Below are 22500 nucleotides of genomic sequence, written 5' to 3'. Positions count from 1 at the left end.
TAAATACATCACATTAAATACATCACATTAAATACACCACATTAAATACATCACATTAAATACATCACATTATATTAAATACATCACATTATATTAAATACATCACATTAAATACATCACATTATATTAAATACATCACATTATATTAAATACATCACATTAAATACATCACATTATATTAAATACATCACATTAAATACATCACATTATATTAAATACATCACATTAAATACATCACATTATATTAAATACATCACATTATATTAAATACATCACATTATATTAAATACATCACATTATATTAAATACATCACATTAAATACATCACATTAAATACATCACATTATATTATCTACACCACATTAAATACATCACATTAAATACACCACATTAAATACACCACATTAAATACACCACATTAAATACACCACATTAAATACACCACATTAAATACACCACATTAAATACATCACATTAAATACACCACATTAAATACACCACATTAAATACACCACATTAAATACACCACATTAAATACACCACATTAAATACATCACATTAAATACATCACATTAAATACATCACATTAAATACAGTGGGTCAAAATGATTTATTATTATTTTCCACCATAATTTGCAAATAAATTCATAAAAAATCCTACAATGTGATTGTTGAAGTTGAAGTGTACCAATGATGAAAATTACAGGCCTCTCTCATCTTTTTAAGTGGGAAAACTTGCACAATTGGTGGCTAACTAAATACTTTTTTGCCCCACTGTACATCACATTAAAATCATCACATTATATTAAATACATCACATTAAATACACATTAAATATATCACATTATATTAAATTCATCACAATATATACATCACATTATATACCGTGCATTCAGAAATTTTTCAGACCCCTTGACCTTTTCCACATTTTGTGAAGATACAGCCTTTTCTAAAATGGATTAAATAAAAACATGTCCTCGTCAATCTACACACAATACCAGATAATGACAAAGCGAAAACAGGTTCTTAGAATTTGTTACAAATGTATTAAGAAAATACCATATTTACGTAAGTATTCAGACCCTTTGCTATGAGACTCAAAATTGAGCTCAGGTGCATCCTGTTTCCATTGATCATCATTGATATGTTTATACAACTGGATTGGAGTCCACCTGTGGTAAATTCAGTTCATTGGACATGATTTCGAAAGGCACACACCGGTCCATAGAAAGGTCCCACGGTTGACAGTTCATGTCAGAGCAAAAACCAAGCCATGAGGTCAAAGGAATTGTCCTTGGAGCTCCGAGACAGGATTGTGTCGAGGCACAGATCTGGGGAAGGGTACCAACAAAGTTCTGCATCATTGAAGGTCCCAGAGAACACAGTGGCCTCCATTATTTTTAAATGGAAGAAGTTTGGGACCACCTAGACTCTGCCCTAGAGCTGGCTGTGCGGCAAAACTGAGCAATCGAGGAGAAGGGCTTTGGTCAGAGAGGTGACCAAAAACCAGATGGTCACTCTGACAGAGCTCCAGAGTTCCTCTGTGGAGATGGAAGAACCTTCCAGAAGGACAACCATCTCTGCAGCACTCCACCAATCAGGCCTTTATGGTAGAGTGGCCAGATGGAAGCCATGGGTGTCTAGATGGAATTTGAATTTGTATTTTTGGACTGAGATGTACTGTCAGGGCCCAGGTCTGACAGAATCTGTGCAGAAGATCTTGGTGCTGCTGTAGGCCTTCCTTGGTTGGTGACAGAAGCACCAGATCATCATCAGCAAACAGAAGACATTTGGCTTCAGATTCTAATAGGGTGAGGCCGGGTGCTGCAGACTGTTCTAGTGCTCTCGCCCATTCGATGGTATCTGTGTTTGGTATTTTATTAGGATCCCCATTAGCTGTTGCAAAAGCAGCAGCTACTCTTCCTGGGGTCCACACAGAACAGGAAACATAATACAGAATGACATAATACAGAACATCAATAGACAAGAACAGCTCAAGGACCGAACTACATACATATTTTTAAAAAGGCACATGTATCCTACATATCAATGCATACACACAAACTATCTAGGTCAAATAGGGGAGAGGCGTTGTGCAGCGAGGTGTTGCGTTATCTGTTTTTTGAAACCAGGTTTGGTGTTTATTTGAGCAAAATGAGATGGAAGGAAGTTCCATGCAATAAGGGCTCTATATAATACTGTACACTTTTTGAAATTGTTCTAGATTTGGGGACTATGAAACGACCCCTGGTGGCATGTCAGGTGGGATAAGTGTGTGTGTCAAAGCTGTGTGTAAGTTGACTGTGCAAACAATTTGGGATTTTCAACACATTAATGTTTCTTATAAAAAGAAGAAGTGATGCAGTCAGTCTCTCCTCAACTCTTAGCCAAGAGAGACTGGCATGCATAGTATTTACATCAGCCCTCTGATTACAGTGAAGAGCAAAACGTGCCTCTCTGTTCTGGACCAGCTGCAGCTTAACTAGGAATTTCCTTGCAGTACTGGACCACATGACTGGACAATAATCAAGATTAGACCAAACTAGAACTTGCTTTTAGGAGTGTGGTGTCAAAAAAGCAGAACATATCTTTATTACGGCTAGATGCCTCCCCATCTTTACAACCATTGAATCGATATATTTTGACAATGACAGTTTACAATCTAAGGTAACGGCAAGTAATTTAGTCTCCTCAACTTGTTCAACAGCCACATCCTTCATTACCAGATTCAGCTGAGGTCTAGCACTTAAGGAATGATTTGTACTAAATACAATGCTCTTAGTTTTAGAGATGTTCAGGACCAGTTTATTACTGGCCACCCATTCCAAAACAGACTGCAACTCTTTGTTAAGGGTTTCAGTGACTTCATTAACTGTGGTTGCTGATGTGTATATGGTCGAATCATCAGCATACATGGACACACATGCTTTGTTTAAATGCCAGTGACAGGTCATTGGCAAAAATAGAAAAGAGTTGAGGGCCTAGAGTGCTGCCCTGCGGTACACCACACTTTACATGTTTGACATTAGAGAAGCTTCCATTAAAGAAAACCCTTTGAGTTCTATTAGATAGATAGCTCTGAATCCACGACATGGCAGAGGTTGACAAGCCGTAGCACTTAAGTTTTTTTCAACAGGTAAATGGTCAATAATATCAAAGGCTACACTGAAATCTAACAGTACAGCTCCCACAATCTTCTTCTTATCAATTTTTCTTTCAACCAATCATCAGTCATTTGTGTCAGTGCAGTACATGTTGATTAAATCCAGTTTTGTGGATTGGGGTGATTAGTGCTTTGTTCCAAACATCTCTCTCTCTCTTTCTCTCTCTCTCAGTTTAAGTGTTGTGGTAGTAACAGCTCGTCAGACTGGTCAGACAGTGTGTGGATCCTGACACCTAGCAATGAGAGACTGGTCCCAGACAGCTGCTGCAAGACACCCAGTAACCTCTGTGGCCGCAGAGACCACCCCTCTAATATCTACAAGGTGGAGGTGAGTAAGGCCACACACACACACACATCCTACAGTACATATCAAACAATAGACAATAAGGTAATGTGTACAATTCCTGATAGTAGCTGATTGTTCAAGATGACATGAGTGTCCTCCTCCTCTCTCTCTTTAGGGAGGGTGCATCACTAAGCTGGAGACCTTCATTCTGAGCCAACTGCAGATCCTGGGAGCAGTGGCGATCGGCATCGCCTTCCTCCAGGTAAAGTCCTAGAAACTTACCACGCATTAATGTAGACATGAGGGACCTTAGTGATATTAATGTAGACATGAGGGAACTTAGTGATATTAATGTCGACATGGGGGAACTTAGTGATATTAATGTAGACATGAGGGAACTTAATGATATTAATGTAGACATGAGGGAACTTAGTGATATTAATGTAGACATGAGGGAACTTAGTGATATTAATCATATTAATGTAGACATGAGGGAACTTAGTGATATTAATGTAGACATGAGGGAACTTAGTGATATTAATGTAGACATGAGGGAACTTAGTGATATTAATCATATTAATGTAGACATGAGGGAACTTAGTGATATTATTCATGTTAATGTCGACTTGGGGGAACTTAGTGATATTATTCATGTTAATGTAGACATGGGGGAACTTAGTGATATTATTCATATTAATGTAGACATGGGGGAACTTAGTGATATTAATGTCGACTTGGGGGAACTTAGTGATATTAATGTAGACATGGGGGAACTTAGTGATATTAATGTAGACATGGGGGAACTTAGTGATATTAATGTAGACATGAGGGAACTTAGTGATATTAATGTAGACATGGGGGAACTTAGTGATATTAATGTCGACTTGGGGGAACTTAGTGATATTAATGTCGACTTGGGGGAACTTAGTGATATTAATGTAGACATGAGGGAACTTAGTGATATTAATGTAGACATGAGGGAACTTAGTGATATTATTCATGTTAATGTCGACTTGGGGGAACTTAGTGATATTATTCATGTTAATGTCGACTTGGGGGACCTTAGTGATATTAATGTAGACATGAGGGAACTTAGTGATATTAATGTAGACATGGGGGAACTTAGTGATATTATTCATATTAATGTAGACATGGGGGAACTTAGTGATATTAATGTCGACTTGGGGGACGTTAGTGATATTAATGTAGACATGAGGGAACTTAGTAACATTAATGTAGACATGGGGGAACTTAGTGATATTATTCATGTTAATGTCGACTTGGGGGAACTTAGTGATATTAATGTAGACATGGGGGAACTTAGTGATGTTAATGTAGACATGGGGGAACTTAGTGATATTAATGTAGACATGAGGGAACTTAGTGATATTAATGTAGACATGAGGGAACTTAGTGATATTAATGTAGACTTGGGGTAACTTAGTGATATTAATGTAGACATGAGGGAACTTAGTGATATTAATGTAGACATGATGGAACTTAGTGATATTATTCATGTTAATGTAGACATGGGGGAACTTAGTGATATTAATGTAGACATGAGGGAACTTAGTGATATTAATCATATTAATGTAGACATGAGGGAACTTAGTGATATTAATGTAGACATGAGGGAACTTAGTGATATTATTCATGTTAATGTAGACATGGGGGAACTTAGTGATATTAATGTAGACATGAGGGAACTTAGTGATATTAATGTAGACATGAGGGAACTTAGTGATATTAATGTAGACATGAGGGAACTTAGTGATATTAATGTAGACATGAGGGAACTTAGTGATATTAATGTAGACATGAGGGAACTTGGTAACATTAATGTAGACATGGGGGAACTTAGTGATATTATTCATGTTAATGTCGACTTGGGGGACCTTAGTGATATTAATGTAGACATGGGGGAACTTAGTGATATTAATGTAGACATGGGGGAACTTAGTAGCGTTATTCACATTGTTTAACTGAGTTTTACACGTGAGCTTGTTTTTTTTGAGAAACAGTCTAAGGTTATGTGAAGTACTATTAATGTGAATAATAAACTCGGCAAAAAAAGAAACGTCCCTTTTTCAGGACCCTGTCTTTCAAAGATAATTAGTAAAAATCAAAATAACTTCACAGATCTTCATTGTAAAGGGTTTAAACACTGTTTCCCATGCTTGTTCAATGAACCATAAACAATTAATGAACATGCACCTGTGGAATGGTCGTTAAGACACTAATTACGGTCACAGTTATGAAAACTTAGGACACTAAAGAGGCCTTTCTACTGACTCTGAAAAACACAAAGAAAGATGCCCAGGGTTCCTGCTCATCTGCGTGAACGTGCCTTAGGCATGCTGCAATGAGGCATGGGGACTGCAGATATGGCCAGGACAATAAATTGCAATGTCTGAACTGTGAGATCCCTAATACAGCGCTACAGAGAGAAAGGATGGACAGCTGATCATCCTCGCAGTGGCAGACCACGTGTAACAACACCTGCACAGGATCAGTACATCCAAACATCACACCTGCGGGAAAGGTACAGGATGGCAACAACAACTGCCCGAGTTAAACCAGGAACGTACAATCCCTCCATCAGTGCTCAGACTGTCCGCAATAAGCTGAGAAAGGCTGGACTGAGGGCTTGTAGGCCTGTTGTAAGGCAGGTCCTCACCAGACATCACCGGCAACAACGTCGCGTATGGGCACAAACCCACCATCGCTGGACCAGACAGGACTGGCAAAAAGTGCTCTTCACTGACGAGTCGCGGTTTTGTCTCACCGGGGGTGATGGTCGGATTTGCAATTATCGTTGAAGGAATGAGCGTTACACCGAGGCATGTACTCTGTGCCGGGATCGATTTGGAGGTGGAGGGTCCTGGGGTGGTGTGTCACAGCATCATCGGACTGAGCTTGTTGTTATTGCAGGCAATAACGCTGTGCGTTACAGGGAAGACATCCCCCTCCCTCATGTGGTACCCTTCCTGCAGGCTCATCCTGACATGACCCTCCAGCATGACAATGCCACCAGCCACCTGCTCGTTCTGTGCGTGATTTCCTGCAAGACAGGAATGTCAGTGTTCTGCCATGGCCAGCAAAGAGCCCGGGTCTCAATCCCATTGAGCACTTCTGGGACCTATTGGACCGGAGAGTGAGGACTAGGGCCATTCCCCCCAGAAATGTCTGGGAACTTGCAGGTGCCTTGGTGCAATAGTGGGGTAACATCTCACAGCAAGAATTGGCAAATCTGGTGCAGTCCATGAGGAGGAGATGTACTGCAATACTTAATGCAGCTGGTGGCCACACCAAATACTGACTGTTACTTTTGATTTTGACCCCCCCTTTATTCAGGGACACATTATTACATTTCTGTTAGTCACATGTCTGTGGAACTTGTTTGGTTTCTGTCTCAGTTGTTGAATCTTGTTATGTTCATACAAACATTTACACATGTTAAGTTTGCTGTTAATAAACGCAGTTGACAGTGAGAGGACGTTTCTCTTTTTGCTGAGATTATGTTTCCATCGTCTCTATGTCTTTCAGCTCGTAGGGATGATTCTTGTTTGCTGCCTGTATCGAGGTCTGAAGGAGGAGTCATACTGAGCATCGCTGATGGCACAACTACAACAGCAAGAAGACAACAACACAACCACAACAACAACATATTTACCAGTATTTAGATATGCTTTCTCTCTGTCTCGGACGCTACATACGTCTCATGTAGATATGTGGAATGAAAGTCGTTTTTTTTTCCAAAGACAAATTTAATCTATGTTGAAATTTAGGTAAGGCAGGCAGCAAGAAACAGGCAAAGAGGCAGGCAGACAGACAGGCAGGCAGTCAGACAGGCAGGCAAAGAGGCAGACAGGAAGGTTGCAGCAGACAGACAGACAGGCATGCTGTGGGACAGCCAGACAGACAGGAAGGAAGACAAGCTGTGGGACAGACAGCCAGACAGGAAGGAAGACGAGCTGTGGGATAGACAGCCAGACAGGAAGGAAGACGAGCTGTGGGACGGCAGTGTTATAGAGTTGGATAGCGTCTAGCCTGTATTGTATGAGTTTCTATTCCATGTTTTATTTTCTCTTCCTGCCATAGTCTATTCTGCCTTGGGTAGATGCTGGTCTATTCTGCCTTGGGTAGATAGATGCTGGTCTATTCTGCCTTGGGTAGATGCTGGTCTATTCTGCCTTGGGTAGATAGATGCTGGTCTATTCTGCCTTGGGTAGATAGATGCTGGTCTATTCTGCCTTGGGTAGATAGATGCTGGTCTATTCTGCCTTGGGTAGATGCTGGTCTATTCTGCCTTGGGTAGATGCTGGTCTATTCTGCCTTGGGTAGATGCTGGTCTATTCTGCCTTGGGTAGATGCTGGTCTATTCTGCCTTGGGTAGATAGATGCTGGTCTATTCTGCCTTGGGTAGATAGATGCTGGTCTATTCTGCCTTGGGTAGATAGATGCTGGTCTATTCTGCCTTGGGTAGATAGATGCTGGTCTATTCTGCCTTGGGTAGAATAGATGCTGGTCTATTCTGCCTTGGGTAGAATAGATGCTGGTCTATTCTGCCTTGGGTAGAATAGATGCTGGTCTATTCTGCCTTGGGTAGAATAGATGCTGGTCTATTCTGCCTTGGGTAGATGCTGGTCTATTTTGCCTTGGGTAGATGCTGGTCTATTTTGCCTTGGGTAGATGCAGGTCTATTCTGCCTTGGGTAGATGCTGGTCTATTCTGCCTTGGGTAGATGCTGGTCTATTCTGCCTTGGGTAGATGCTGGTCTATTCTGCCTTGGGTAGATGCTGGTCTATTCTGCCTTGGGTAGATGCTGGTGGATTTCGACATGTACAGTGCCTTCAGAAAGTACCGTATTCATACCCCTTGACTTATTCAACATTTTGTTGTGTTACAGCCTGAATTCAACATGGATTAAATATATTTTCCTCATCAATCTACACACAATACCACATAATGATAAACTGAAAACATGTTTTTGGAAATGTTGAAATTTTTTAAAATTTTTTGAAAAATGTTGAAAAAAAAAATGTGTTGAAAATTAAACCTGTTAGGGAGGCTGCGAATTTTCGCAGCTTTTTGTTAAAAATCGCGCAACATTTCAGTGCCCTGCTACTCATGCCAGGAATATAGTATATGCATATGATTAGTGTGTGTGTATAGAAAACACTCTGAAGTCTCTAAAACTGGTTAAATCGTGTCTGTGGCTATAACAGAACGTGTTTAGGAGTCAAAACCCTTCGAAAAACTGGTCACTAAAAAAATAATAATAATATCCATCCGCCAGTCATTGTATTGCCTAAGGCAAAGGAAAATACTTATCAAGCCCCTGTAAACGCCTACAGCTTCCACACGATGTCGCCAATGCTGTCATTTTGGGCCTACTTTATCCTTGGCTTGGAAACGTGACGCGTTTCCTTTCTTTGGGCTCACTCCACAGGATGTTTTGAAAGTGAAAACATGGACGACGATTTCAAGACTTGCTGCTATCGAATACAGATCGCCCCGTGATCAATCTAATAGACTATTAACGTTTATTAATACCTAAAGTTGGTTTAGAAAAGCAATTTGAAGTGATTTGTAAAAGTTTATAGGTAACTTTTGTAATTTTAAAAAGTGACGTTGCGTCATGTAAAGGGGCATTTTTCTGGATCAGACCGGTCGTCAGCAAATCACATTTTGGGTATACAATGACGGATTTAATCGGGAAAAAGACCCAATTGTGATGTTTATGTGACATATAGGAGTGCCAAGAAAGAAGCTCGTCAAAGGTAATTAATGTTTTATATTTTATTTCTGCGTTTTGGGTAGCGCCGGCTACCGCTAAATCTGTTGTTTTGTTGACGGTCTGGTATTCGGGGGGGGTGCATGCTATCACATATTCGCTTCTCATGCTTTCGCCGAAAAGCATTTTACAAATCTGACTCGGTGGCTAGATTCACAAAGAGTGTAGCTTTAATTCACTACCTTGCATTTGTGTTTTAATGAAAGTTTGAGTTTTATCGAAAACGATCAGTGGCGCTCTAAAATATCCGCTGATTACCCGCTGATTTGATCCCACCGAGGGAACATCCTCCCTAAGAAGTTTTAAATACAAAAATATCTAATTTACACAAGTATTCACAACCCTGAGTCAATACTTTGTAGAAACAACTTTAGCAATGCTTACGGCTGTGAGTCTTTCTGGGTGAGTCTCTAAGAGATTTCCACACCTGGATTGTGCATCATTTTTTCCATTATTCGTTAAAAAATTCTTCAAGCTCTGTCAAATTGGTTGTTCATCACGGCAAGACAACCATTTTTAGGTCTTGGATTTACAATCAGATTTTTAAGTCAAAACTGTAACACGGCCACTCAGGAACATTAACTGTCTTCGTGTTAAGCAACTCCGGTGTAGATTTGGCCTTGTGTTTCAGGTTATTGTCCTGCTGAAAGGGGAATTAATCTCCCAGTGTCTGGTGGAAAACAGACTGAACCATATTTTCCTCTGGGATTTTGCCTGTGCTTCATTCCATGTGTTACTGAGAAACACTCCCCAGTCCTTAATTAACAATTACAAGCATACCCATAACATGATGCAGCCACCACTCATGTTGTACTGGATCTACCACAAACATAATACTTTGTATTCAGGATAAAAATGTCATTGCTTTGCCACATTTTTTGCAATATTACTTTAGTGCCTTGACATTTTTTTTAGGCTTCCTTCTTTTCACTCTGTCGTTTAGGTTAGTATTGTGGAGTAACTACAATCCATCCTCAGTTTTCGCCTATCACAGCCATTAAACTATGTAACTGGTTTAAAGTCATCATTGGCCTCATGGTGAAATCCATGAGCGGTTTCCTTCCTCTCTGGCAACTGAGTTAGGAAGGACGCCTGTATCTTTGTAGGGACTGGTTGTATTGATACACTATCCAACGTGTAATTAATAACTTCACCATGATGAAAGGGATATTCAATGTCTGTTCTTCTTATGTTTAGCTTCCTACCAATAGGTGCCATTCTTTGTGAGGCATTGGAAAACCTTCCTGGTCTTTGTGGTTGAATCTGTGTTTGAAATGTACTGCTCAACAGGTACCTTACAGATAATTGTATGTGTGGGGTACAGAGATGAGGTAGTCCATTCAAAAATCATGTTAATTAAACACTATTATTGCACACCGAGTGAGTTCACTCCTAAACTTATTTAGGTTTCCCATAACCAAGCGGTTGAATAATTATTGACTTATTTAAACTTTTCATGTTTTATTAATTTGTAAACATTTAGGAAACAATAATTCCAGTTTGACATTATGGGGTATTGTGTGTAGGCCAGTGAGATTTTTTTTTGTGCAATTCAATCCATTTTATTTCAGTCTGTAACAACAAAATATGGAAAAAGTCAAGGGGTGTGATTACTTTCGTGTATGTGCCCCATGACCTTAGCTAAAAAGGCGAGTTTTAGGCCTTAAATAGGATTATATTGAAGCTGTTTATGCAGAAGTTCAAATGAGTCTGTTACATTTGTTTATTTAGCATTACTTTTGTGCCTTATATTCAACACACATGTATTTTCAGATTGTTATAAATCATCTTATTTGCATTGTTTAATCCTCACTTGCTACTGTCCACTGTACACATTACTTTTATTTTGAAATGCGTTCAGAGAGAGAAAACGTGTGTTGAACTGTCATTGGCTAGATGAAACAGAGGTCGTACTATCATTGGCTGGATTTCCAAACCCGTTCCTGTTTTAATTTTTATAATGGGTCATTAATTTCTCCTGGCAGCAAGATATTATGCTGGCAGTACATGGCGGAATTCTGTTTTCAAAATAAGAGTCCTCCTACAAAGACATGCTAAACTTTGGGAATATCTTTTTTTTTTTAAACTCTAGTACAGTACTGTTTTTCACAGCATTTCAATCACATTTAATAAAATATATGGATAATCTGACACACTTTTTGTTTGTAATTGATTTATTCATACAAACATTTCTCTAGAACGTTTACACCCATACTGGCATGTTGAACGCTGTTGTGTAGGCTATATGTAAAGAAATGCACTTTTAATAAAATGCAAATATATGTAATTGGAATTACTCAAGAGTCTACAAAACTTAAATTGGTCTTTTCTGCTGGGCAATGGGTTGAATACGGAGTGCTGGTGAGTTCTTACTATATTCAATACACTGCTTATATATCCATATACATATACCATTTACTCTATATATTGTAGTATATCTGTCAAGAAAATTTGAATTCAAGATACACCAAATTTAAAGTGATGGCGTTCGATAAATGTACTGAAAACTACATGTGAAAATCTGTTTGGCCAGTAAAGTGGGATGGTTTTCAGTGGTTGAATTACATGTTTTCAGCACTGCAAGAGAACTACACCTGTAAAGCCCGTTACGCACTTCTAAGCAGTGGGGATATTCAGGCCTTATGAAGATGCATAACGGACTTTGCAGGCGTGGTTCCCTTGCGCTCGCGCGCTGTCACCTGTGCAACTGACTCTGTACCGGTACCCCCTGTATACAGCCTCCACATTGACTCTGTACCGGTACCCCCTGTATATAGCCTCCACATTGACTCTGTGCCAGTACCCCCTGTATATAGCCTCCACATTGACTCTGTACCGGTACCCCTGTATATAGCCTCCACATTGACTCTGTACCGGTACCCCTGTATATAGCCTCCACATTGACTCTGTACCGGTACCCCCTGTATATAGCCTCCACATTGACTCTGTACCGGTACCCCCTGTATATAGCCTCCACATTGACTCTGTGCCAGTACCCCTGTATATAGTCTCCACATTGACTCTGTACCGGTACCACCTGTATATAGCCTCCATATTGACTCTGTGCCAGTACCCCTGTATATAGTCTCCACATTGACTCTGTACCGTAATACCCTGTATATAGCCTCCACATTGACTCTGTACCGGTACCCCCTGTATATAGTCTCCACATTGACTCTGTACCGTAATACCCTGTATATAGCCTCCACATTGACTCTGTGCCAGTACCCCCTGTATATAGCCTCCACATTGACTCTGTACCGGTACCCCCTGTATATAGCCTCCACATTGACTCTGTGCCAGTACCCCCTGTATATAGCCTCCACATTGACTCTGTACCGGTACCCCCTGTATATAGTCTCCACATTGACTCTGTACCGGTACCCCCTGTATATAGTCTCCACATTGACTCTGTACCGCATTCTCACATAAGTGTTCCTTTTGCCCAGGTGGGAAAGGGCAGTGTGGAGTGTAATAGAGATTGCATCATCTGTGGATCTGTTGGTGCGGTGTGCAAATTGGAGAGGGTCTAAGGGTTTCTGGGATAATGGTGTTTATGTGAGCCATGACCAGCCTTTATAAACATTTCATGGCTACAGACGTGAGTGTTACGGGTCGATAGTCATTTAGGCTGGTTACCTTCGTGTTCTTGGGCACAGGGACTACTTAAAACATGTTGGTATTACAGACTCGGACAGGGACAGGTTGAAAATGTCAGTGAAGACACTTGCCAGTTGGTCAGCGCATGCTCAGAGTACACGTCCCGGTAATCTGTCTGGCCCTGCGGCTTTGTAAATGTTGACCTGTTTAAAGGTCTTACTCACATCATCTTTTTCAAATTATCACTTTTACACTCAACATAGTCACTTCCTATGTGCATACAATTATATTCTTCATATTATACATATATATTATACACTCCTACACTTCCTACTCCATAACGTGAAAATCTCCATTCTATTTTATTCAGCTAAATTATATTCTTCTTACTATAAAATGTAACTATTTTGTAACTCCTCTATGTACCTGTGTTATAACTCCTATGTAACTATGTTATAACTCCTCTGTGTAACTGTGTTGTAACTCCTCTATGTAACTGTGTAACTGTGTTATAACTCTATGTAACTGTGTTATAACTCCTCTATGTAACTGTGTTGTAACTCCTCTATGTAACTGTGTAACTGTGTTATAACTCCTCTATGTAACTGTGTTATAACTCCTCTATGTAACTGTGTTGTAACTCCTCTGTGTAACTGTGTTATAACTCCTCTGTGTAACTATGTTATAACTCCTCTATGTAACTGTGTTATAACTCCTCTATGTAACTGTGTAACTGTGTTGTAACTCTTCTGTGTAACTGTGTTATAACTCCTATGTAACTGTGTTGTAACTCCTCTGTGTAACTGTGTTATAACTCCTCTATGTAACTGTGTTGTAACTCCTCTGTGTAACTGTGTTATAACTCCTCTATGTAACTGTGTTATAACTCCCCTGTGTAACTATGTAACTGTGTAGTAAGTCCTCTATGTAACTGTGTTGTAACTCCTATGTAACTGGGTAACTGTGTTATAACTCCTCTATGTCACTGTGTTATAACTCATCTGTGTAACTGTGTAACTGTTGTAACTCCTCTGTGTAACTGTGTTATAACTCAATGTAACTGTGTTATAACTCCTCTGTGTAACTATGTAACTGTGTTATAACTCCTCTATGTAACTGTGTTGTAACTCCTCTATGTAACTGTGTTGTAACTCCTCTATGTAACTGTGTTATAACTCTATGTAACTGTGTTATAACTCCTCTGTGTAACTATGTAACTGTGTTGTAACTCCTATTTGTAACTGTGCTATAACTCCTCTATGAAACTGTGTTATAACGCCTCTATGTAACTATGTAACTGTGTTATAACTCCTCTGTGTAACTATGTTATAACTCCTCTGTGTAACTGTGTTATAACTCCTCTGTGTAACTATGTTAAAACTCCTCTGTGTAACTGTGTTATAACTCCTCTATGTAACTGTGTTATAACTCCTCCAGGTCCATGAGTGTGGAGACCAAGCCAGGGCCAATGCCAGGATGAGGATCAGGAAAGAAGGGGTTCTGTATGCTGGTGGTGGACACAAGGACAAGTCTTTAGATCCTAACAACAAGGCCTATCTACACAGGAAGCTGGACTCCAAACTCAAAGAAATGGACAAGTAGAAGAAGACCAAACCCAAAGAGAAAGAGGATTATTGACCTTTTTAAATACAATAGATAGTTTTATTTAAATCGATTACTGCTAAATTAGTTCAACCTGTTCGTCGGTATCTTCTATAAGTACACCATATAAGGGTATCTTCTATAAGTACACCATATAAGGGTATCTTCTATAAGTACACCATATAAGGGTATCTTCTATAAGTACACCATATAAGGGTATCTTCTATAAGTACACCATATAAGGGTATCTTCTATAAGTATATAACATTTATTATAAACACGCATGGTCACAAATACACAAGATCAACTAGTTGGTTTGCTACTAAACATTTTCTGACCTCTGACCTTTATCAATGGCTATAATTATAATATGGTTGACTATTCATCTTTTGCACACTTGAGTACTGAATAGTGATGGTGATTACAAATGGTTGGTCAGGGGACAGATGGTGAGGGGACAGATGGTCAGGGGACAGATAGTCAGGGGACAGATGGTGAGGGGACAGATGGTCAGGGGACAGATGGTCAGGGGACAGATGGTGAGGGGACAGGTGGTCAGGGGACAGATGGTGAGGGGACAGATGGTCAGGGGACTGGAGGTTTTATGGTAGTATAATCTGGTCCAGTACCTCTATAGATATAGTCAGGGGACAGATGGTCAGGGGACAGATGGTGAGGGGACAGATGGTCAGGGGACAGATGGTCAGGGGACAGATGGTCAGGGGACAGATGGTCAGGGGACAGATGGTGAGGGGACAGGTGGTCAGGGGACAGATGGTGAGGGGACAGATGGTCAGGGGACTGGAGGTTTTATGGTAGTATAATCTGGTCCAGTACCTCTATAGATATAGTCAGGGGACAGATGGTCAGGGGACAGGAGGTCAGGGGACAGGTAGTCAGGGGACAGATGGTCAGGGATAGATGGTCAGGGGATAGATGGTGGTATGGTAGTATAATCTGGTCCAGTACCTCTATAGATATAGTCAGGGGACAGATGGTCAGGGGACAGGAGGTCAGGGGACAGGTAGTCAGGGGACAGATGGTCAGGGGACAGATGGTCAGGGGATAGATGGTGTTATGGTAGTATAATCTGGTCCAGTACCTCTATAGATATAGTCAGGGGACAGATGGTCAGGGGACAGATGGTCAGGGGACAGATGGTCAGGGGATAGATGGTGTTATGGTAGTATAATCTGGTCCAGTACCTCTATAGATATAGTCAGGGGACAGATGGTCAGGGGACTAGAGGTGTTTCCCTCCTCATACATCCCAGGAGCAAAATAAGGAAAGATCCTCTCAGTGAACTTCTCTTTGAACATGTGTATCAGCGTTGAGTCTACTGCGTTCAGAAACAGCACCTTCCCTCGGTCGTAGTCCAGCTCTATAGTGATTCTCCACGGCTTCCTCTCTCTCTTCACGTCCAGGCGCGTCCGCGGGGACGTCTGGGCCCAGTACGTCTCCCCGTTACACAACCCGATTACCCAGAATCCCTCAGCAGGGTTGAGGAAGATGGTTGACTTGCGTTTGATGGACTCTCGGGCGACTCCGATGTACCAGTCTCTGCTCTGGCCCACCTCTACGGTCCAGCTGTGTCTTCCGGAGGTGAAACCTGTCGCTCCCAGGACAGAGATGCGGCTAGTAAGGCGCTCGGGGTTGTCTGGCAGGAGCTTCTTTTTGCTGTACCTCACCATGCTGAACTCCTTAGAGAAGCTGAGGTTGGGCTGGGCTGTGTTGGGGTCCAGGGTTATGGGGACTGGAAGGAGGAGAAATATCTATTACTACAGAGTACGATAATTGGTAGGGCAGAAGGAGTGTGTTAATTGGTAGAGCAGATGGAGTGTGTTAATTGGTAGATCAGATGGAGTGTGTTAATTGGTAGATCAGATGGAGTGTGTTAATTGGTAGATCAGAAGGTGTGTGTTAATTGGTAGAGCAGATGGAGTGTGTTAATTGGTAGATCAGATGGAGTGTGTTAATTGGTAGATCAGAAGGAGTGTGTTAATTGGTAGATCAGATGGAGTGTGTTAATTGGTAGATCAGAAGGAGTGTGTTAATTGGTAGAGAGAAGGAATGTGTTAATTGGTAGAGCAGAAGGACTGTGTTAATTGGTAGAGCAGAAGGACTGTGTTAATTGGTAGAGCAGAAGGACTGTGTTAATTTGGTAGAGCAGAAGGACTGTGTTAATTGGTAGAGCAGCATACAGATATACAGACACAATGGGAATCCAAAAACACGTTTTGAATGTCTAACTGACTGCCTGACAGACTGCCTGACAGACTGCCTGACAGACTGCCTGACAGACTGCCTGACAGACTGCCTGACAGACTGACTGCCTGACAGACTGCCTGACAGACTGACTGCCTGACTGACTGCCTGACTGACTGCCTGACTGACTGCCTGACTGACTGCCTGACAGACTGCCTGACAGACTGCCTGACTGAATGTCTGACTGAGTGACTGACTAAATGTCTGTCTGACTGACTGTCTGACTGACTAAATGTCTGTCTGACTGAATGTCTGACTGACTGACTGACTGACTGATTGTCTGACTGATTGTCTGTCTGACTGACTGTCTGTCTGATTGTCTGACTGACTGACTGACTGACTGACTGACTGATTGTCTGTCTGACTGTCTGACTGTCTGACTGACTGACTGACTGACTGACTGATTGTCTGACTGACTGACTGCCTGACAGACTGCCTGACAGACTGCCTGACTGAATGTCTGACTGAGTAACTGACTAAATGTCTGACTGATTGTCTGACTGACTGTCTGACTGACTAAATGTCTGTCTGATTGTCTGACTGACTGACTGACTGATTGTCTGACTGATTGTCTGACTGATTGTCTGTCTGACTGACTGTCTGTCTGATTGTCTGACTGACTGACTGACTGACTGACTGATTGTCTGTCTGACTGTCTGACTGTCTGACTGACTGACTGACTGACTGATTGTCTGTCTGACTGAATGTCTGACTGAATGTCTGTCAGATTGTCTGACTGAATGTCTGTCTGCCAGACTGTCTGCCTGGACCACTGAGCTCTGTATCAACAGGTTGCACAAACATACATTTTGTTTATGCATAATTACATTTTCAAAATGGTAGTCTGTTGCATGGGAGATCTGTTTCTGGATACCAAAACTATCTAAATGTTTTTTTTGTGCAGCTCACCCCATTGGACAATGTCTGCCATCTTCTTCCAGATTCCAAACTTGAGTGATTGCAGATGTTTGGCAGCGTCTATGAGGATTCCTCTGATACACTCTGGCTCTCCCAGGGGACCTTTGGTCCTGAAACACGATGGATTTATCATCAATAAGATTTCGATAAAAACAGAATGTAAACAATTGTTGACTTTATTTAGTAATGGTTGTTAGCAACAGTAGGTAAGGGATACCTAGTCCGTTATGTATTCAATGTATTCAACTGAAATGTATTCAACTGAAATGTATACAACTGAAATGTATACAACTGAAATGTATACAACTGAAATGTGTCTTCCCGCATTTAACCCAACGCCTCTGAATCAGAGAGGTGCAGGGGAGCTGCCTTAAATCAACATCCACGCCTTCGGCGGTCAGGGGACAGTGGGTTGACTGCCTTGCTCAGGGGCACAGTGGGTTAACTGCCTTGTTCAGGGGAACAGTGGGTTAACTGCCTTGTTCAGGGGCACAGTGGGTTAACTGCCTTGCTCAGGGGCACAGTGGGTTAACTGCCTTGTTCAGGGGCACAGTGGGTTAACTGCCTTGTTCAGGGGAACAGTGGGTTAACTGCCTTCTTCAGGGGAACAGTGGGTTGACTGCCTTGCTCAGGGGCACAGTGGGTTAACTGCCTTGTTCAGGGGCACAGTGGGTTAACTGCCTTGTTCAGGGGAACAGTGGGTTGACTGCCTTGTTCGGGGGAACAGTGCGTTAACTGCCTTGTTCGGGGGAACAGTGGGTTGACTGCCTTCTTCAGGGGAACAGTGGGTTGACTGCCTTGTTCAGGGAACAGTGGGTTAACTGCCTTGCTCAGGGGCACAGTGGGTTAACTGCCTTGTTCAGGGGCACAGTGGGTTAACTGCCTTGTTCAGGGAACAGTGGGTTGACTGCCTTGTTCGGGGGAACAGTGCGTTAACTGCCTTGTTCGGGGAACAGTGGGTTGACTGCCTTGCTCAGGGGCACAGTGGGTTGACTGCCTTGTTCAGGGAACAGTGGGTTGACTGCCTTGTTCAGGGGAACAGTGGGTTAACTGCCTTGTTCAGGGGAACAGTGGGTTAACTGCCTTGTTCAGGGGAACAGTGGGTTAACTGCCTTGTTCAGGGAACAGTGGGTTAACTGCCTTGTTCAGGGGAACAGTGGGTTAACTGCCTTGTTCAGGGAACAGTGGGTTAACTGCCTTGTTCAGGGGAACAGTGGGTTAACTGCCTTGTTCAGGGGAACAGTGGGTTAACTGCCTTGTTCAGGGGAACAGTGGGTTAACTGCCTTGTTCAGGGAACAGTGGGTTAACTGCCTTGTTCAGGGGAATAGTGGGTTAACTGCCTTGTTCAGGGGAACAGTGGGTTAACTGCCTTGTTCAGGGAACAGTGGGTTAACTGCCTTGTTCAGGGGAATAGTGGGTTAACTGCCTTGCTCAGGGGCAGAATGACAGATTTTTTATGTTGTCAGCTCTGGGATTCGATTTAGCAACCTTCCGGTTACTGGCCCATCGCTTTAACCACTAGGTAGTAGTAGGTAGTAATACCTGTACACCAGACTCGACACCTTGTCGCGGACATTCTGTTTTCGACCCTCTCTCTCTCTCCTCCCTCTCTCCCCCGTCTCTATCTCCCTCCCTCCCTCCCTCCCTCCCTCCCTGTAGTATGTGTTGCACCGTCTACAACCACTGTGATTATTATTATTAGTAGTAGTAATATGAGTTATTAATAAAAGGTAGTAATAGTATTTGGTTATAGTAGGTAGTAATTAGTAATAGTATGTAGTATTAGTAGTAATATTAGTTAGTAAAAGTAGTAACATGAGTTATTAATAGTAGGTAGTATTAGTATGTGGTTATAGTAGGTAGGAACAGTATTATATAGTAATTGTAGGTAGGAACAGTATTATATAGTAATTGTAGGTAGGAACAGTATTATATAGTAATTGTAGGTAGGAATAGTATTATATAGTGATTGTAGGTAGGAATAGTATTATATAGTGATTGTAGGTAGGAATAGTATTATATAGTAATTGTAGGTAGGAATAGTATTATATAGTAATTGTAGGTAGGAATAGTATTATATAGTAATTGTAGGTAGGAATAGTATTATATAGTAATTGTAGGTAGGAATAGTATTATATAGTAATTGCAGGTAGGAATAGTATTATATAGTAATTGCAGGTAGGAATAGTATTATATAGTAATTGTAGGTAGTAATAGTATTATATAGTAATTGTAGGTAGTAATAGTATCATATAGTAATTGTAGGTAGGAATAGTATCATATAGTAATTGTAGGTAGGAATAGTAGTAATAGTATTATATAGTAATTGTAGGTAGGAATAGTAGTAATAGTATTATATAGTAATTGTAGGTAGGAATAGTAGGTTGTAATAGTAGGTAGTACTAGTAGGTTGTTATAGTAGGTATTTATAGTAGTTAGTAGTAGCAGTAGGTATTGATATTGATATTAGGTAGTAATTGTAGGTAGAAATATTAGGTAGTAATAGTAGGTAGTAATATTAGGTAGTAATATTAGGTAGTAATATTAGGTAGAAATAGTAGGTAGTAATATTAGGTAGTAATAGTAGGTAGTAATATTAGGTAGTAATAGTAGGTAGTAATATTAGGTAGTAATATTAGGTAGTAATATTAGGTAGTAATAGTAGGTAGTAATATTAGGTAGTAATATTAGGTAGTAGTAATAGTAGGTAGTAATAGTAGTGATATTAGGTAGTAATATTATGTAGTAATATTAGGTAGTAATATTATGTAGTAATAGTAGTAATATTAGGTAGTAATATTATGTAGTAATAGTAGTAATATTAAGTAGTAATATTAGGTAGTAATATTAGGTAGTAATATTATGTAGTAATATTATGCAGTAATATTATGTAGTAATATTAGTGATATTAGGTAGTAATATTAGGTAGTAATATTATGTAGTAATAGTAGATAGTACTACGTAGTTAGTAGGTAGTAAGAGTAGGTTGTGATATTATGTAGTAGTTAGTAGTAGTAGTAGTTAGTAGTAGTAGTAGTTAGTAGTAGTAGCAGTTGGTAGTGGTATTAGTAATTGTTAGTAGTAGTTAGTGGTAGTAGTAGTTGTTAGTAGTAGTAGTTAGTAGTAGTAGTTAGTAGTGGTAGTAGTTGGTAGTGTTAGTAGTAGGTAGTAGTAGTAGTAGTAGTAGTTCGTAGTGGTAGTAGTTGGTAGTGGAAGTAGTAGTTGTCTGTAGTCGTAGTAGCAGTAGTAGTAGTAGTAGTCAGTAGTAGTAGTTGGTAGTGGTAGTAGTAGTAGTAGTGGTAGTAGTAGTTAGTAGTAGTAGGTAGTGGTAGTAGTAGTGGTAGTAGTATTAGTAGTAGTTAGTAGTAGTTGGTGGTAGTAGTAGTAGTAGTGGTAGTAGTAGTAGTTGGTAGTCGTAGTAGTAGTAGTTAGTCAGTAGTAGTAGTAGTAGTTGTTGGTAGTTGTCAGTAGTAGTTAGTAGTAGTAGGTGTTGGTAGTTGTAGTAGTAGTAGTAGGTAGTCTTAGTAGTAGTAGTTGTTGGTAGTAGTTAGTAGTAGTAGTAGTAGTTAGTCAGTAGTAGTTAGTAGAAGTTGGTAGTTAGTCAGTAGTAGTAATTGTAGTAGTTGGTAGTCTTAGTAGTAGTAGTTGTTGGTAATAGTTAGTAGTAGTAGTAGTAGTTAGTCAGTAGTAGTTGGTAGTAGTAGTTAGTAGTAGTAGTAGTTGGTAGTTAGTCAGTAGTAGTAATTGTAGTAGTTGGTAGTCGTAATAGTTAGTAGTAGTAGCCCTTCACATACCTGCTCTTTGTCTTCTTGTAGTCCTAAAGAAGTAGAGCAAAACAATGTGATGTTATTGATTTGATTTGATTTTATTAGGATCTCTTTTAGTCCCCATTTGGACTAATCTTCTAAGAGTCCTTAAACATTAAAATACAATTTATAATACAAACACACTTTCACATATAACACACTATTACAAACATACATAATACACTAGCATAATGACCCAATAAATACTTAATCTAAAGAAATATAGATTGAATAGATTTATATTAATAATAATTCACTTTATTTACGGGACGGCAGGTAGCCTAGTGGTTAGAGTGTAGAGGTGGCAGGTAGCCTAGTGGTTAGAGTGTAGAGGCGGCAGGTAGTTTAGTGGTTAGAGTGTAGAGGTGGCAGGTTGCCTAGTGGTTAGAGTGTAGAGGAGGCAGGTAGCCTAGTGGTTAGAGTGTCGGACTAGTAACCTGAAAGGTCGTTAGATCGAATCCCTGAGCTGACGAGGTAAAAATCTGTCTTAATCTTAACTTAAAATGTGGAGTACATATGTCAGGCAGTCTGTATGAATTTATCATTTAATTTATTAATTTATTTTGGATGAGATACCTGTAAAAACTTCACACCATCCGCTCGTATAGACTTCTCTACTTGGCTGATGGTGTCTGTGAGGGCAGCGATCCTCTCCTTGATGTACTCCAACTTCATACACATCACCTGAGTTTTGTTCTCCTCTTCCTCCCTCAACTTGGCCACTCTGTTCTTCTCCTCCTCCCTCAAGAACTGGTGGAACCTCTCAAACTCCTCCTTCATCTGTCGCTCCGTCTGGTCCGCCTGGCTCTACAGTTAATCAGATGGATCGATAGTGTATGTATTTAGCTCACTAACTAATCAGATGGATCAATAGTGTATGTATTTAGCTCACTAACTAATCAGATGGATCGATAGTGTATGTATTTAGCTCACTAACTAATCAGATGGATCGATAGTGTATGTATTTAGCTCACTAACTAATCAGATGGATCAATAGTGTATGTATTTAGCTCACTAACTAATCAGATGGATCGATAGTGTATGTATTTAGCTCACTAACTA

General features: G+C 40.5%; 2 protein-coding genes across 5 annotated transcripts in view; one reads left to right on the top strand and one right to left on the bottom strand.

Annotated features, from left to right (window-relative positions):
- The window catches only part of LOC112238842 (CD151 antigen-like), a 32021-nt gene extending 24744 nt beyond the window's left edge, over positions 1 to 7277 (top strand). For all 4 annotated transcript variants that reach the window (XM_042317274.1, XM_042316124.1, XM_042316753.1 and 1 more), the window contains 3 exons: positions 3336 to 3491; positions 3625 to 3711; positions 6996 to 7277. In XM_042317274.1, coding sequence (XP_042173208.1) covers positions 3336 to 3491; positions 3625 to 3711; positions 6996 to 7055 — 303 coding nt within the window. In that variant the 3' untranslated portion in view covers positions 7056 to 7277. The remainder of the gene's footprint in view (positions 1 to 3335; positions 3492 to 3624; positions 3712 to 6995) is intronic.
- A 7203-nt stretch (positions 7278 to 14480) lies between these two features.
- LOC112238844 (zinc-binding protein A33) overlaps positions 14481 to 22500 on the bottom strand; it is a 12089-nt gene continuing 4069 nt past the window's right edge. The window contains exons 3-6 of the mRNA XM_042315361.1: positions 22015 to 22245; positions 21427 to 21449; positions 17623 to 17741; positions 14481 to 16201 (exon numbers count right to left, since the gene is read on the bottom strand). Coding sequence (XP_042171295.1) covers positions 15627 to 16201; positions 17623 to 17741; positions 21427 to 21449; positions 22015 to 22245 — 948 coding nt within the window. The 3' untranslated portion in view covers positions 14481 to 15626. The remainder of the gene's footprint in view (positions 16202 to 17622; positions 17742 to 21426; positions 21450 to 22014; positions 22246 to 22500) is intronic.

This window comes from Oncorhynchus tshawytscha, linkage group LG01 (assembly GCF_018296145.1).
Source record: "Oncorhynchus tshawytscha isolate Ot180627B linkage group LG01, Otsh_v2.0, whole genome shotgun sequence".
In the NCBI taxonomy this organism is placed as follows: Eukaryota; Metazoa; Chordata; class Actinopteri; order Salmoniformes; family Salmonidae; genus Oncorhynchus; species Oncorhynchus tshawytscha.
This window is presented reverse-complemented; position numbering and strand designations above follow the sequence as displayed.